Here is a 14569-nt window from a genome sequence, read left to right on the forward strand (position 1 = left end):
TGTGAATGAAGCAGAAGCCAGCTCAGCCCAAATGTCCCAACTGTCTGTGCAAGACTCTTAAGTGCACATTCGGACACTGGAAAAAGCCCCAAGCGTCCACTCTCCACCACCCACCAGGTCTCTCCAGGGCCGTGCTGCCCCCCGGCCACCGCAGGAATCTTTCTCCTGTCACAGGGATACTGGGGTCCCTGTTTCCTGGAGAAGAAGGTGGAGTTATTTAACACTGCACACGGTTGACGGCTGGGCTTCTTCCAGGGAAATGTGCACATGCAGTAAATCCATGAGCACACGAGCGTGTGTGTTCCAAGGTATATGTGTGCCTGTGACATCTACATGTGTATCTGTGAGATATGTGCGACATACACGTAGATAATATGTATATACACGCGAAAGAGACATGTAATACACACGCACCAAGACAGAGATGTGTGTTCTCGGATAAATGACAGCTGTCAAAGGTTGACAGGAAGATTCAGGGGGGGTATTAGGAAGCCTTGTGGCTAAGCTGCCAGCAGATAAGCATAAACGCCAGAGAGACACAGCTTTCCAGGATCAATCAGGACAATGAAAACAGCAGACCTATATTTCAAAGCAACTGAAGGCTTATATGTGGGCCTCACACGTGGGGGAAGAAAAGCTCCCATAAATATTAGCAGCGGCTGCAGCTGGGAGCTGGGTGGTTTCTCCCATCTGGAGAACTCGCCGCTTCCGCCTCTACAAGGGCAAAGTTGGTATTTATGTCTTATCAAAGCCGGCTGAACAAAGGGGTTGGGAAAGCTCTGGGCCCCTCCGGGATGTGGGGGTGAGTGCTCCCTGGGGAGGAGCTGCCCTGGCCCTCTGGGGGGACAGGAACCGGCACGCCACCCACCCCGTCCTGCTGGCTGAAGACCCAAAGCTCTCAGCCCCCGGGGCCCTAAGGAGCCAGAGGAAGCAAAAGCTTACTTGCTCAGCCCCAGAATCTTCCCTCGGTATCAACCCCGTAACACATCAGATGGCGCTGAAGCCACAGAAAAGGTCTGCCAGAGACTTCTAAATTCTGTGAAATCTGAAAACTAAATCAGTTTAGTAATTATGTTGTACTTACATGCGGATATGGCTAATTTAACGCCAAGTGCTTAGTGGGAAATGTGAAGGCAGAGGCAGGTACGTCTGTTAATTTCTAGAGAGAAAAAGTCACTGTGCCTCAGACTTGGGTCTTAAAGCCCCTGCACCAGTCAGTGGTGCAGGGACGGGAGAGACGGAGGAGAAGGGAGAGAGGCGGCGGGGTGGGGCTGGACTGAAGGGCGGTGTTCTGGCTTGAACAGGGTCCTGTCAAAGCTCCTGCCTCCCCCGGGACCGGTACAAGTGGCCTCTCACAGCATCGGAGTCTGCGCGGGTGTAATCAGCGGGGATGAGGACATACTGCATGTGGACCCCCGTGCCACCGGCTGGGGCTCAGCTAGGCAGGGCACACACAGACACCCGAATGGGAAGTCTGAGGCAGAGGTGGGAGGGGTGCTCCCACCAGCCAAGGAGTGCCCGCAGCCGCCAGAAGCTGGAAGAGGCAGGAAGGGCCTCCCTGGGGCCTCCGTCCCAGCAGCCCAAGGACACTCACACAGACATGACCAGCAGGAGCCATCGGCCCCACACCCCGGCCCTGAGCGTCCACACACTCTCCTCGCTTGTGCAGGGGTGGGTGACACAGTGCTGTTGGGGGTGGGGGGAGTGCTGCCTCCCTTCTCTCACAATTCCAAAGGACTGGCCACCAACCTGACCCCAGGCCAAGGTCTAAGCACCCTTCCTGTTCAATGCGGAGAGGGCTCCCCTGCCCCAAGGTGTCTTTGTAAAAATCTAGACTACACGGCAGCCGGAGCCCCGCGGCCAGCCATCCCCACCCGGGGAAATGTGCCACCTGGGCCTGGACTGTCCCCGGGGGCCCAGACAGGGTGTATGGTTAGACACTGAGCTGGTGGGCAGAGGGTGGGAGGCCAGTCTTACCCTGCAGGGGCGCGGGGGAGTGAGAAAGCCTGTAGGGGAGACAGAGCGGGCCTCCCCTAAGTGGGAAGGGCCTGTGCCAGGGGGTCCCCAGGAGCAGGGCAGGGACAGCTGGGCCCAGCCAGGATCGCCCGGCTTCTCTGTGAGCTATGTGAGCGGACACCGGTCCCCACCTATCTGGTTCTCGGTTCCATTACTTGAAAAAATGTTGTTCTCTGGGCACCAGGGAGCTTAGGTGGCTAAGCATCAGACTTGATTTCAGCTCAGGTCACGATCTCACGGTTCGTGAGATAGAGCGACGAGTTGTGAGACTCAGCTCCACACCACCAGTGCAGAGCCCGCGTGGGATTCTCTCTCTCCCCCTCTCTCTCTGCCCCTTCCCTGCTCGTGTGCGCACGCCTTCTCTCTCTCTCTCTCTTTCAAAATAAATAAACTTAAAAAAATGTCGTTCTCTGTATGTCGTGACGGCAGGGAAATGCTAACTGCAGCCACAGGACCTTTCTCTCTGAGAAGAGCTTGGGTGTGAGAACTAACGAGAGCTGCGGGTGTCCACGGAGGAGCTGTCATGCGTGTCCTGGAAACACGAAGGGACTGGGGTCACGGGAGGAGGCGAGGGGCAACCTCAGGGAAGGAACGAAATCCTTCACGGGCACCATGTTCACCCTCCAAAGCCTGCCCACCCCAGCGCGCCCACAGCGGGCCCAGAAACAACCAGAACACGATGGGCTCCCTCCGTGCAAAGATGCCTCTGTCTGCAGCAAAGCCACAAGGACAGAAGCAAGGGTGGTGGCAGGCACCAGCAGGGGCAAGTGGAGGGAGAAGAGGCTGAAACAGAGATGTCTTAGCGTCTGTTTCCTTAGGGACCACGAAGGGGAGCAGCTGGCCTGGGCCAGGCAGCCTGGAGGTCCTGGCTCTCGGCAGAAGGACCCGTCACCCAACACCGTCCTGGCCCCCACCTCTCCTCCGGTCGGGAGCATGAGGAAGGGTCCTCCAGGAAGGGCATCTGGCTGCACGGGGCCAGCCTTCACTCACGTTCCCATCAGGGAAGATCCCAGGCAGGGACACCCCCTCCACTGGCATTTCTTGTTGGCAGGCCGGCGCCCAGCCCCTGCGGCTCTCCAGGGACGTCTGTGTGGCCGATGACCAGGCCTCTGCCATCTGTCCCCAGAGGGAAGTGGAAGGGGGTCTCCTTACCACGACTGGAGGCACCTCCAGGACCTTGTCCACGTTCTTCAGTGACAGGGGCACGTACCACAGGGTGGCCTTGTTGGTCAGTTTTTTAGTTCCTTCAGAGAAAAAAAAACAACACATGAGTGGTGACACAGGGAGACCACAGGAAGTTCAGGGCACAGGGCAGGCGGGACTGAAACACACCTCTCTCGGGCCCCTAATCCCCAAGGCCTTTTTGAAAAAAATTTTAACGTTTGTATTTATTTTTGAGAGAGAGAGACAGAGTGTGAGCAGGGGAGGGGCTGAAAGAGAGGGAGACACAGAATCCGAAGCAGGTTCCAGGCTCTGAGCTGTCAGCACAGGGCGCGATGTGGGCCTCGAACCCACGAACCGTGAGATCATGACCTGAGCCCAAGTTTGATGCTCAACTGACCGAGCCACCCAGGCGCCCACCCAGAGCCTTTTTTAGCCACAAGGTGAGAGCGGGGGCCGGAGCACCAGAAGCCAGCACCATCCCCACCACAATGCTGCCCTCTGGAGGGTACTAGAGAGGCTTCAGTTCACACACCTTGAGCCTGGGGGGTCCCGGCTTTCCAGCACTTGCTGACACAGAGGGCGCCACCTGCAGGCACTGCCTCCTTGCGGGTATTTGATGGAAGGGAAGTTTGGTCCCCAAGACGCCCAGAAGCCTGAGCAGCCTCAGGTGGGGCCCTCACTCAGCACCTCCCGGAGAAGAGGGGACAAAGCCAGGGGACTCAGCCCAGGCCGAGCTCGGGTTCCCGCAAACAGGTCCGGCAGACCCTGAACTTCTGGTCAAGCACGCTCTGCTGAGAAGCTTCACGCCACAGCGCTCAGCAAGGGGACATCCACCTGCCTCAACACCACTGAGAAGAGCTCCCGCCACACAGGGGCCAGAAGGACAGCGGCACGTGGGCGGGAGGCTCGGGGAGTCACCGAGCCAGGGCACATGTGGGAGGCCAGGGCGGGGGGGGGGGGGGGGGGGGGCTGGCCAGGCCACAGACCCTGGCACAGGTGCACAGCCAGCCGGGTGAGGCTGGTCCTTCACACTGGACGCTTGGATTCACTGCTGACTCAGAGCTCCCATCCAGAAACTTCAGAGTGGAGTGCTGAGAGACAGTCAGTGGGCCGCTGACTCCCACTCTGGGCAGAACGACAGGGAACAGAACCCTCGATGGGGCTACCACAGAGGCCTGTCTGGGCTGAGAACCCTGGACCAGAAAAGTCGAGAGTCACTTAGTCCACTCCCCCTCACCTGTACTGGAGGACCCCGGAGCCCAGAGGGGTCAAGGGATTTACCTAGGGTCCCACAGCAACTCGGTGCCACTCAGACCCAGGCAGGCCTCCGGGATCCCAGTAATTTCAGGGAACTATTGGCAAGGATGCCTTCAAAGAGTAGCTTCTCAACATGGAAGATCCCCAACGTGGAGACCGGTACATCTGCAGGAAGCCAGCGTAGCAGACAGGGGGCAGTGAGGCCTGCTCTCTGAAGCCCCTCTTGGAGCTCCCTTCGCCTCAGTTCTTTCTGACCTGCCTTCCCAAAGGGGGCCGGGGGCTCTGGTCTCCTCCTCTACACACAGCCCTCAGGACCAGGCCGAGCCCCGCGGTCACGTAGCAGGAGGGTGAGCCCGAGGTCCCCGGGCCTGGTCCTGACGCCCGGCCCCGACACGACGGTACCATCAGCACGACACGGGAACCACAGGCAAATCACATGGAAACTATTTTCACTGCGCTTTGACTGAGAGTAAATCTGACAACCTGCTTTGGGGAATAAAGATTTCCTGTCTGACTCTGCTGGAGCCGGCCTGACAAACTGGTTTCCATGGAAACCCGCAGTGGCCCGCCTCTGGACCTAAATGAACACTGCAGGGCAAATGAGGCAAAACATGCTAATTGCACTTTCTCCATCATTTAATAAAACCATCAAAAGACAGTTGCAGGATTAAAAACACCTATTTGAAAATCTTAAGGGCTCCCAGCTATTTTCTGGAGCGTTTGCACCAATCACACCCCAGTTAGCTTAATATTTTGACAGTTGCCGGAGATGAATGAGCCTTCTCGAAGGCGAAGGTTTGCTGGTTGTCTGCCTCGGTCAGTGCTCGCTCGGCTGCCTCCTGACAGGCTGCACAGCCCCCGAAGGAGGGGGACCCACAAGACAGGGGACCTCTGCCTGCTGGGGTCTCAGTTCCCTCCGCCGTCAGAATCCCCCTGGGTCTGCTGGGCCACACACTGCTGGAGGGGGGTGCCACAAGTGCACGGACAAGGCGGCCGAGCCCTGCCCTCCCCTCCTAGCCATGTGGACAGACAGACACACGTTAAGACAGAGCGGGAGGCCTCGGGGGACACAGGGCCCCAGAACAAGAGAGAGACACACGGATCCAAACACGGAAAGACAGAGAGAGGGATGCACAGACGTGGCAATTGGAGAAAGAGAGCCAGAAATGAGAGAGAGGGGGCGCCTGGGTAGCTACGTCGTTGAGCATCTGACTTCGGCTCAGGTCATGATCTCACGGTTCATGGGTTCGAGCCCCACATTCAGCTCCGTGCTGATGGCTCAGAGCATGCAGCCTGCTTCGGATTCGGTGTCTCCCTCGCTCTCTGCCCCTCCCGCGCTTGTGTGTGCTCTCTCTCTCAAAATAAACATTCCAAAAAAAAAGAAAGCAAGAAAGAAAAGAAATGAGAGAGAGACCAGAAGTCACGGAACAAGAAAGGAGGCAGCAGGACGTTCTGGGGCAAGGTGACCAAGCCGTGTGGAGAAACCGCGGCCTCAGGGCTCCAGGCGTGACTGACCCCTTCCCGTGTTACAGGGGAGGCCTGAGGTCAGGAGTGGGGACACCTGGGCCAGGGGCCCGTCCCTTGCTTCTCCCGAGCCTGTGTCTTCTCAGAACACAGTGGGATCAGCAAGCCTGCCCCTCCGTCCTGCAAGCTGGACACATGCAGCCCTCTCCTCGCCGCCAGTGCCCTTCTGCACAGGGCAGATGAGGCCCCAAGTGCCCACCCTGCAGGGAAGGAGCAGAGACGAGGCCACGGGGGCCCAGGGGCCCGGGGAGGTGCGTCCTCACTGGTGGGGGGGGCTGCTATCCTGCCAGCGCCGCCCCAGGCGAGAGCCTCCAGCCCCCCCCGTGGGAGGGACCCCTCGGAAGTCAGGCAGAGCGTGTCGTTCTAGACAAAACCCTCCGTCAGCTTCCCATCTCTGCACAAACACAAATCTCCCCGGCAGCCTCTGCGGGTTTGGTGGTTCGTTCGCTCCCTTGTTCTCTGCCCCCTGGTTGTCAGCTCCACATTTGCTTGGAGACAAGGAAAGTGCCCGGGAGAGGAAGACACGGCCGTTTCCCTCAGAGGTTCTCGATCCAGGGCTGGGTTTCTCTGCCTCGGCGCAAGGACACTGCATCACCCTTCATGGTGGAGACCATCCCGCGTACCCCTGGCCTCCCCACACTGGATGTCAGTAGCTTTGCTCCAATTGTGACAACCAACGATGTCCCCTTGACAGGCACCATGCCGGGGGTCCGATGCCAGGGAGGTGAGCTCCACTTTCAAAGTCAAGAGCGCCTCTGTCCCCCGGCCTCTTCCCCATTCGCCAACAGCGATTCTGTTCCCCAGGGCTTCCTCCTGGGCCACAGCTTGGGACGTGCCAGAAAGGGGGCTTCGATGACAGAAATCCGGAAGGCATGCCCCTCCCCCATTTTTGGTCCCTGGCTCGGTGACACTGACCATCACGATGAACAGCAGCACTGCTGGGACTGCCATCGACAAGGAAGCATGAGGACAGAGAGCAGCTGAGGCAGTGACGTCCCCCGACAATGCCCAGCCCTGCCCAGGAGAGACGGCCTGGGCCACAGAGGGACAGGCCACAGGGAGTGATGACAGACACCCCAAGGCCCTACTGTGAGAAGATAGTACCTAGGTACCCCTTTCTGTGCCATCACCTGAGGCATCCCAGGTCCCTCTAATGCCAGAGTTGCAACAGGCTTTAGGCCACAAACACGGGGCACAGGGGTGCTGGCCGCTCCCTGATCCCAGGCCTCGCGCTGCACCCTTCACTGGGCCATGGCTGGGCCTGCCGGGGTCACCGGGATGTTCCAGATGGACAACTGTGCTCTGGGCCCAGGGAAGGGAGAAGCCTGCGCCCCTTAAAGCTCTCTGAGCACAGCACCCTGCGGGGATGGCCGAGGAAGGGGCGAGGGGGGCATCAGGACCCAGGCAGCTCCTGCCTTCAGAACCAGCGTGGACTGTCCTCCTCGCGGGAGGACAGGGTGGTCTGGGACAGGGAGGGGGCAGCAAGGGGACAAAAGGCCCTGCCTTCGTCGTCAGCAGCCTGGTTATAAAAAGCAGCAGCGGGTGCAAACCAGAGCCACGCTCCCCTGCAGAGCCCAGTGGGAGGATGAAAAGGGGTTTCCATGGTTACCACCCTGAGAAAGAGAATATTCAGATCAAACCAGAGTCAAAGGTTGGCCCAGTGAGCTTTCAGCCTAAGCCTGGTATGCAGGGCCTGGGGCGGGCGCAGGGCACCACCTTCACTTAGGAAGGCTTAGGAAGGGAGGGGGAAGGGCCTGTGCCCTCCCAGCCCCCCGCCCGAGGAGCAGTCACCAGGCCACCACCCCCGGAAGGCAGGATGGGCGGTGGCTGCACCCCCAGAGCCAGAGCTGAATCCTGGTCCAGGCACGCGCTCCCGGGGTCTCGCTGCTTAACCCCTTCCTGTCTGCGAAACGAGGATGGCAGGGTGGGAATTAAGGGAGGTCATTCACGGACAGCGTCAGGACCGCGTCAGGACCGGCCCCTGCTGCAGGGTCAGCCCTCCATGCATGTGAGCTGCGGCCGCCGCCGTGCCGTCACCGCTGGTGAGACGCGATGCGGAAGTTACCTGTGAGGATGTTTTCAGACATCACGTTGACCTGGACTTCCACGGAGTGCTTGGAGGTATAGGTGATCTCCGCGCTGACGTGCGCCACCTCCCCGATGCACATGGGCGACAGGAAGTCGGTGCGCTCGACCCGGGCCAGGGCGGCCACGCAGCGCTCCTGCAGAGGGACCAGAGACAGGTTACCCGCAGGGCAAGTCCCCACCCTGGAGACGCTCCTGAAAACGGCCTTCCTTTTTTCCCCCACTGGGAAAGCAGCGCCACATTCCGAACTGCAAAACCACAGGGGACGCGGGAATGCCCTAGGGGAACAAACACTCCAAAGCGATCGCTAACGGGATTCTCTGAGTGGTGACGGTTATGAGTGGCTTATTTCTTTTTTCTAATTTTTCTACAAAAGACGTGTATTACTTGCATAATGAAAGGTAAAAAAAGATATACTCCTTATGGAACATTTGGGAAATACAGCGAAGTAGACAGGAGAGGGAAGATCACTCCTCCCATCCATCCGAAGAGGAGCCAGGTTTCTATTTTGAGATCCTCCCTCCCAGGCTCTTCTCCTTAAGAATGGGATCTCACTGGTTCGTGTGCGGTTAGTCTTATACGGTCATGCGAAAACAAACATGCGTGTCCACAAACTGCCTTTTTTCACTCAACACAAGGGAAAAGAACCTGGCTGCGTTACAACCAGGGCCCTGCAATCACTATTCTTTAAGTTTTATTTATCCTTCAGATAGGCACCCCCTTCGCAGAACTCAAAATTCAAAAGGGTATACAGGGCACCAGGGCTGCCTAACGTCACCTGTCCCTAGCCACCCAGGACACCCCAGGGTAATGGATCATCACGGCCACAGAATACACCCACACCTGGAGTGCCATCCGGAGGGCACGCGACAGACTACTGTGGGGCTCGTTCTCTATCAAACGTGACAGACTTCCTCATTCGTGTGCACGGCACTGCCCGTGATTGGTATTTCCCGCCATGTCACTGCAAAAGTATGTTTATGGCTGGATAGAATGGAATATTCTTTCCTCTGTTATTAGAGATTTGGGTCAACACCAATTGTTTGTTGGTTTGTTTGTTTAAATTCACTCTTCTCCAATGAAGTTTTTATTTTTTTAAAATTTAGTTATTTGAGAGAGAGAGAGAGAGAACACAAGTTGGGGAGGGGCAGGAAGAAAGGGAAAGAGAAAGAACCCCAAACAGGTTCTGCGGGGCTCAAACTCACGAACCAAGAGATCACAACCTGAGCCAGAATCAAGAGACGCTTAGCTTCACTGACTGGAGCCACCGAGGCACCACCCTCCGACCCCCCACACCCACCCCCCCACTAAGTACTTCTTCTTATAAACAGTCCTGTGATGGATTCCCTTAGGTCATTTTCAGTACCGGGGACTGTTGCCCAGACCCAAGGGACAGACACCTTGGTGCCTGCTCCCAGAGTACTTCTCAAGAGGACAGCAGCGTGTGACGCGGCCTCAGCGCCTCCTGGCGCTGGCACGGAGGACTGCTCACTTCTCGTCAGTGCTAACGGAACGACACGAAGGTCGCAGGTGTTTGAAGAGGGGGACTTCAGACCCTCACTGCACCCTCTACCGCTTCCTGCCGGAAACCAATCATCTCTTCTGGAACGCTGAGCACTCGTCTGGCTGCCCCAGGCCGGGCGGGGAGCAGGGAGTGTGAGATGGGGCTCACTTTGACAGCCTGGCCCTCAGGGCCTGCCCGCTCTGGGACTCGCTTTCCCGGTTGCTCCTCACAGCGCCCCCCCGTCCCAGGGTGGGCCATACCACACTTGTAGGTAACGGTCACTTTGAGCCCTGGCAACACCACCCGCGGCGCCCGAGCCAGAACCCGCCTGCTGCCTCGCAAACGTGCAGACTCCCTGCCCCACCTCAACCCACAGGACCTGCCTCTTTTGGAGGGACGGTCAGGGAACCTCCACCTTCACCCCTCCCAGGTGAGTCTCAGGAACACGGGGGTCGGGGGTTCCTCCGGTGTCTGTTCCTGTAAACGTGCCAGAGGCAGGTGTCAGCAAGACAGGGGACCAGGGTGATGGGAAAGGTCCTGGGGTTAAGCTGGGGCCACTCTGATCTGGCCTCGCCCCCTAAGTCGCACGGACACCCGGAAGGAGGCTTCTGTGGCTGCAGCACCACCCACTGGTAGAAAGCTGGAAAGACACGCACTAAGCGGAGCAGGACAGAAACCAAGGCCCTGCCTCTGGGCCGCTTGTTGGGGTCATCCGAGCGCTGTCTGCGAGACCCAGGTATCTTCACTGGAGAGTGGCTGAGCTTTGGCATGGCTACGCTCACACGCGGGTAACGTGTATGCATATGTATTAATAATTTCTAATGGAAATGCAGCTTACTCTCACATCTGTCCACGTCTAAGCCTCGGATGGACCTGAGCTTTCCCACGGCCACAAAAGCATTCCTTCATTCACAGTACAGGCCCCCCCGCCCCCGGTCCACGGGGGATTCCTTCCAAGACCCTCACTGGAGCCTGACACCACGGGTAGTCCCGAACCCTATAGATACCATTTCTCCCCTACATACACACCTACGACAAAGTTCTAAGTTAGGCACACTAACGAATAATACCAACTATAACAACATGCTGTAATAGAAGCCATGTGAACATGGTCTCTCTCTCTCTCTCTCTTAGTGTACTTCTTCCTGGGACCATGTGAGATGAGAAAATGCCTATGTGACAGCTGCAGGAGGTGAGTGACGTGGGCAGGTGACACAGCGTTAGGCCGATATCTGACGGTGCATCAGAGGAAGGGTCATCTGCTTCTAGACCGCGGGTAAACCAGGGCAACTGAGACCGCAGACCAGGCGGGCTCTGACGCACGGAGCCAGGCTGCGCCTCGAGCGCCATTCGGGGGGAGTAAGTCAGAGCACCTGCCCTCGGCCTGGGTTCGGATGACAAACAGGGCAATGCCTCACAGTGGCAGGTGCTCTGAAGAGGGCAGCATGGGATGGGGTGGGGGTGGAGGCGGCCTCCCCACAGAGGGCACATCTGAGCTGAGGCAAGAACGCGAGGCAGGTATGGAGTGTGTCCAGTCCAGGCGGAGGGGAGGGCAGGCTGGACTGTGCAGGGGCGGGGTGGGGGAGCACAGCAGAAGGTGCAAACGCAGGTCAGCAGGGCCTGTAGGGTCAGGTGAGGAGCAGGTCCAGGAGTCTGTGGGAGACACAGAGGGGACGCGCAGACGGGCTCACGTTTAGTCCACACGCTTCAGGGCCGAGCGAACTTTCGGCAGGGGGCATTTATGTTCCCTTCCATGAACCGGAACACTGGCAGAGTGGCCCAGGAGGCTACAGAAAGGCAGTCAGGAATGCTTTCAACACACACCTGGCACAGGACACCTCGGCCGACAGGACGCCTGACAGTGGCCTCAGATCTGCTCTTCTGAGTTGGAAGGCCACTCGTTATGAATCCTAAGCTTGGTTCCAAAGGACAGAACGAATGTTTATGGGGCAGCCACTCAGGAGTCTTACCGGGGCAGGGAGGGCAGCCTAAGAGACAGGTGTGCTGCCTGGGGACTCTATGCCAGGCTGGACCCAGGGCAGGGGCAACTAGACTGGGAGCTGCTGTCCAGGGACCTAGCAGGGCACTGGGCCCGCCTCGGGCATTCCATAAAAAACAGGCATGACCCAAACATTGAGAATACGGACCGATGAATACCTGTATTCAGTACGAGGTTCTCCAAACTGCACGCACCCCTGTAACTCCCTGCTGAGAGAGGGAGAGGCAGCCCCACCCTGGGAAGCAGCCATGAACAGTCTGATTAGCATGTACCCCCAGGAAGTTGCCCTCTGCCACACTCCCAAAGGTGGCCGGCATCACACCGCCTGTTGGGCTCAGATACCCAGAAAACCACAGGGGCTGGGCTCCTGAGTGACCACAAGACTTTGGGCCAGGAGAGCAGCTTCAGAAGCAGGGCCAGAAAGAATAGCGCTGGGCCCTGGGCTCAACTCCCAGCTCTGTCACTCATTAGCTCTTGACCTTGTGAAATACAGAAAGGAATGGTGCCGGCAGACTGCTGCCAGGATTCAAGGGGCTGATACGTGGAGAGCGGGGGAGCCGCCCCTCTCATGGGCCGGTGGGGATCAAACGTGTGAGCGAGTGGGTCCAGAAAGGGTTAGCTCTTATCACTGCTGTTGTGTGAGCCACACCTGCCCCTACACCCACTCAGGCCGCCCCCTGCCGATGCCAGCTTCAAGGACGCGGCTCTCTGTGACCTTCAGGAGACCATATAACTTTTCTAGGCCTCCGCTCCTCACCTACAAAGTGGGGTTAAGAAGATGGTTGGGAAGATTCCACAAAGAAAAGAAGGTCAAGCACCCAGGGTGATCACTGGCGCATAAGCGCCTACGAAACGGAGGCTCTCATTGGGTGACCACTCCACACACGCTTCTGGCAATGAGCAGACAGCCAGCGGGAGTCCACAGTTTTCCAGGCCTCTGCCCAGATGTTGAGCATCCGGCAGGGACCCGACAAACAAAAAGTCCCTCCCTTCGCGGGGCTTACACTCTAACGGGGTGCAAAAGGGGGCGAGCATACCAAAGATACAGGAGCAAAACACAGTGTTCCAGGAATACCTGAGAGCAAGGAGGGAGCTGGTCATCAGGAAAGGCCTGGATGGAGGTCGTATTTACAGAGACCGGAAGGAGGGGCGAGTCATGCAGATATCTGGAGGAAGAATAGCCCTGGCAGAGGGAAGAGGCAGTGCAAAGGCCCAGGGGTAAGAACACACTGGCCAGTTCACACAGCCACAGGAGGGCCAGTGTGGCCCCGGCGAGTGTTGAGAGGAAGGCACGGTAGAGGAGACCCAGGAACTGGCTGGTGCTCATATCTGGAACCACCCAGCAGGCAGAGCCAACAGGATCAGCCGCCAGTGAGAAGGGAGTCAATGGGTGTAAGTAACTGAATGCCGCAGAGGTCGTTTACGGAGGAGAGGGAGGCTGTGGGAGGAGCGGCCCGGGGAAAGGCCCAGGGTGTCTTTTTGGCCTTGTGAAGGTCAAGGGGCCAGTTAAGCATCCAGGTGGAGCCACAAGAGGCCCGGCTGGAAAGAGAGCCCCGGGCCTACATGACGGTACTAAAGGCACAGACCGGATGAGGTCTCGAGGCGAGTGGGGTGGGGGTGCCCTCCCCGACTCAGAGCCCCAGAGAAGCCTCTCAGAGATCAGCATCAGCACCCGTGCCAGTATCTACCTGGAGCTGCCTGGGGCTCACATGCCCCCCTGAACCTGGAACTTCTACACCCCTATCCTGGGTCCGCCAGTCCAGAGGCATCTCCAAGCCAACGCGTCACAACTGTCCTTCCTGCGCCCAGGCTCCCTCCAGGGAGCGCAAGAGGAGAAGCGGAGGCTCAAAGCACAGGTTTGAGGCAGATTCGTGGTCCAGACCTACCCACACTCCCCCACGCAGCCTCGGGCAAGTAGGCGACCTCTTCTCTACGTCCTCACTTGTGCAATGGGGACAACGGGGCGTGGCGAGGATTATGAGTGGGAGCACTTCACAGCTTTGCAGAACATTAAGCCCTTACTGACAGCAGTTACACAGGCCCTCACCACCCACGTGGCCTCCCAAGGCCCCCCTCCTCCTCTCCCCTACCCTGAGGTTCTCCTTCCCAGTGTCCAGCCTCTCCCGCCAGGCCGGAGGGGGACCCTCACTGTCTCTCTCAGCCCCCAGGCCCCACAGGCTCAGGCCCACCCTCCCCACGGCCAGCAGAGGGCGTGCTCTGGACACTGCTGGGTTTGCCCCAGAACTCCAAGGGCTCCTGAACAAGCCCAGAGTCCTGGCCAGGCAGACGAGCTCCTCCTTCACACCCAGCTCCTCCTGGGTGTCAATGTCCACCCAGTAAGTAACACATTCACCACGGCCTGGTTTATCACATGCACACGCACACGCACACGCACACGCACACACAGGTGTTGCTGTCGTATTCTCCTCGAGCCACCCCCGCCCCCTCCAGCATTCCTATCATCACAGCAGGTGGCTGGCAGAGGCCCGTGGGGACACAGGTCACAGGACACAGGGACACAAAGGCCACGGCTTCCTGTGGTGCCGCATCTCTGCTGACCCCCAGGTGGCAGCGTGGCACAAAACAGACCCCCTTCCCCAAGCAAGGTGGCTGGCAGGCCTCTGGAAGAAAGGTCAGGTCCCTTGGGGCTGGAGGGACGGTAAGAGGTGATGTCCCAAAGCCCCCAGCTGCCTTGAAGTCCCAAAAGCAGAAAGCCCGGCCCTCAACCCAGGCGGTCAGGGCTTTGCTGGCTCGGTACTTGCCCTGGCTCCCCCCCCCCGCCAGGGGGTGGATGGGGCAGAGGAGGGGTCAGACCCAGTGTGGCCAGGCTGGGGATGGGGGTGGGGGTTTAGAAACCAAGACTTTAAGGAGGAGGAGTTTAAAGGCAGCTCTCAGCTCAGTCTCTGGCTGTCCCCTGTCCTCCCTCGCTGGGCCCCAAACCAAGCAACCTACCCAGGGCTTCTGGAAATCCCCAAGGCCCAGGGGATGAAGGAAGGGAAGACGCCAAGCAAACTCCTAT

The 14569-nt window shown here is 58.6% G+C and overlaps 1 protein-coding gene across 3 annotated transcripts in view; it reads right to left on the reverse strand.

The window, feature by feature from the left end:
• Window positions 1-14569, reverse strand: part of ACOT7 (acyl-CoA thioesterase 7) — a 100574-nt gene that overhangs the window by 53193 nt on the left and 32812 nt on the right. For all 3 annotated transcript variants that reach the window (XM_042951079.1, XM_042951078.1, XM_042951077.1), the window contains exons 3-4: window positions 8027-8183; window positions 3169-3260 (exon numbers count right to left, since the gene is read on the reverse strand). In XM_042951079.1, coding sequence (XP_042807013.1) covers window positions 3169-3260; window positions 8027-8183 — 249 coding nt within the window. The remainder of the gene's footprint in view (window positions 1-3168; window positions 3261-8026; window positions 8184-14569) is intronic.

This window comes from Panthera leo, chromosome C1 (genome assembly GCF_018350215.1).
Source record: "Panthera leo isolate Ple1 chromosome C1, P.leo_Ple1_pat1.1, whole genome shotgun sequence".
Taxonomy (NCBI): domain Eukaryota; kingdom Metazoa; phylum Chordata; class Mammalia; order Carnivora; family Felidae; genus Panthera; species Panthera leo.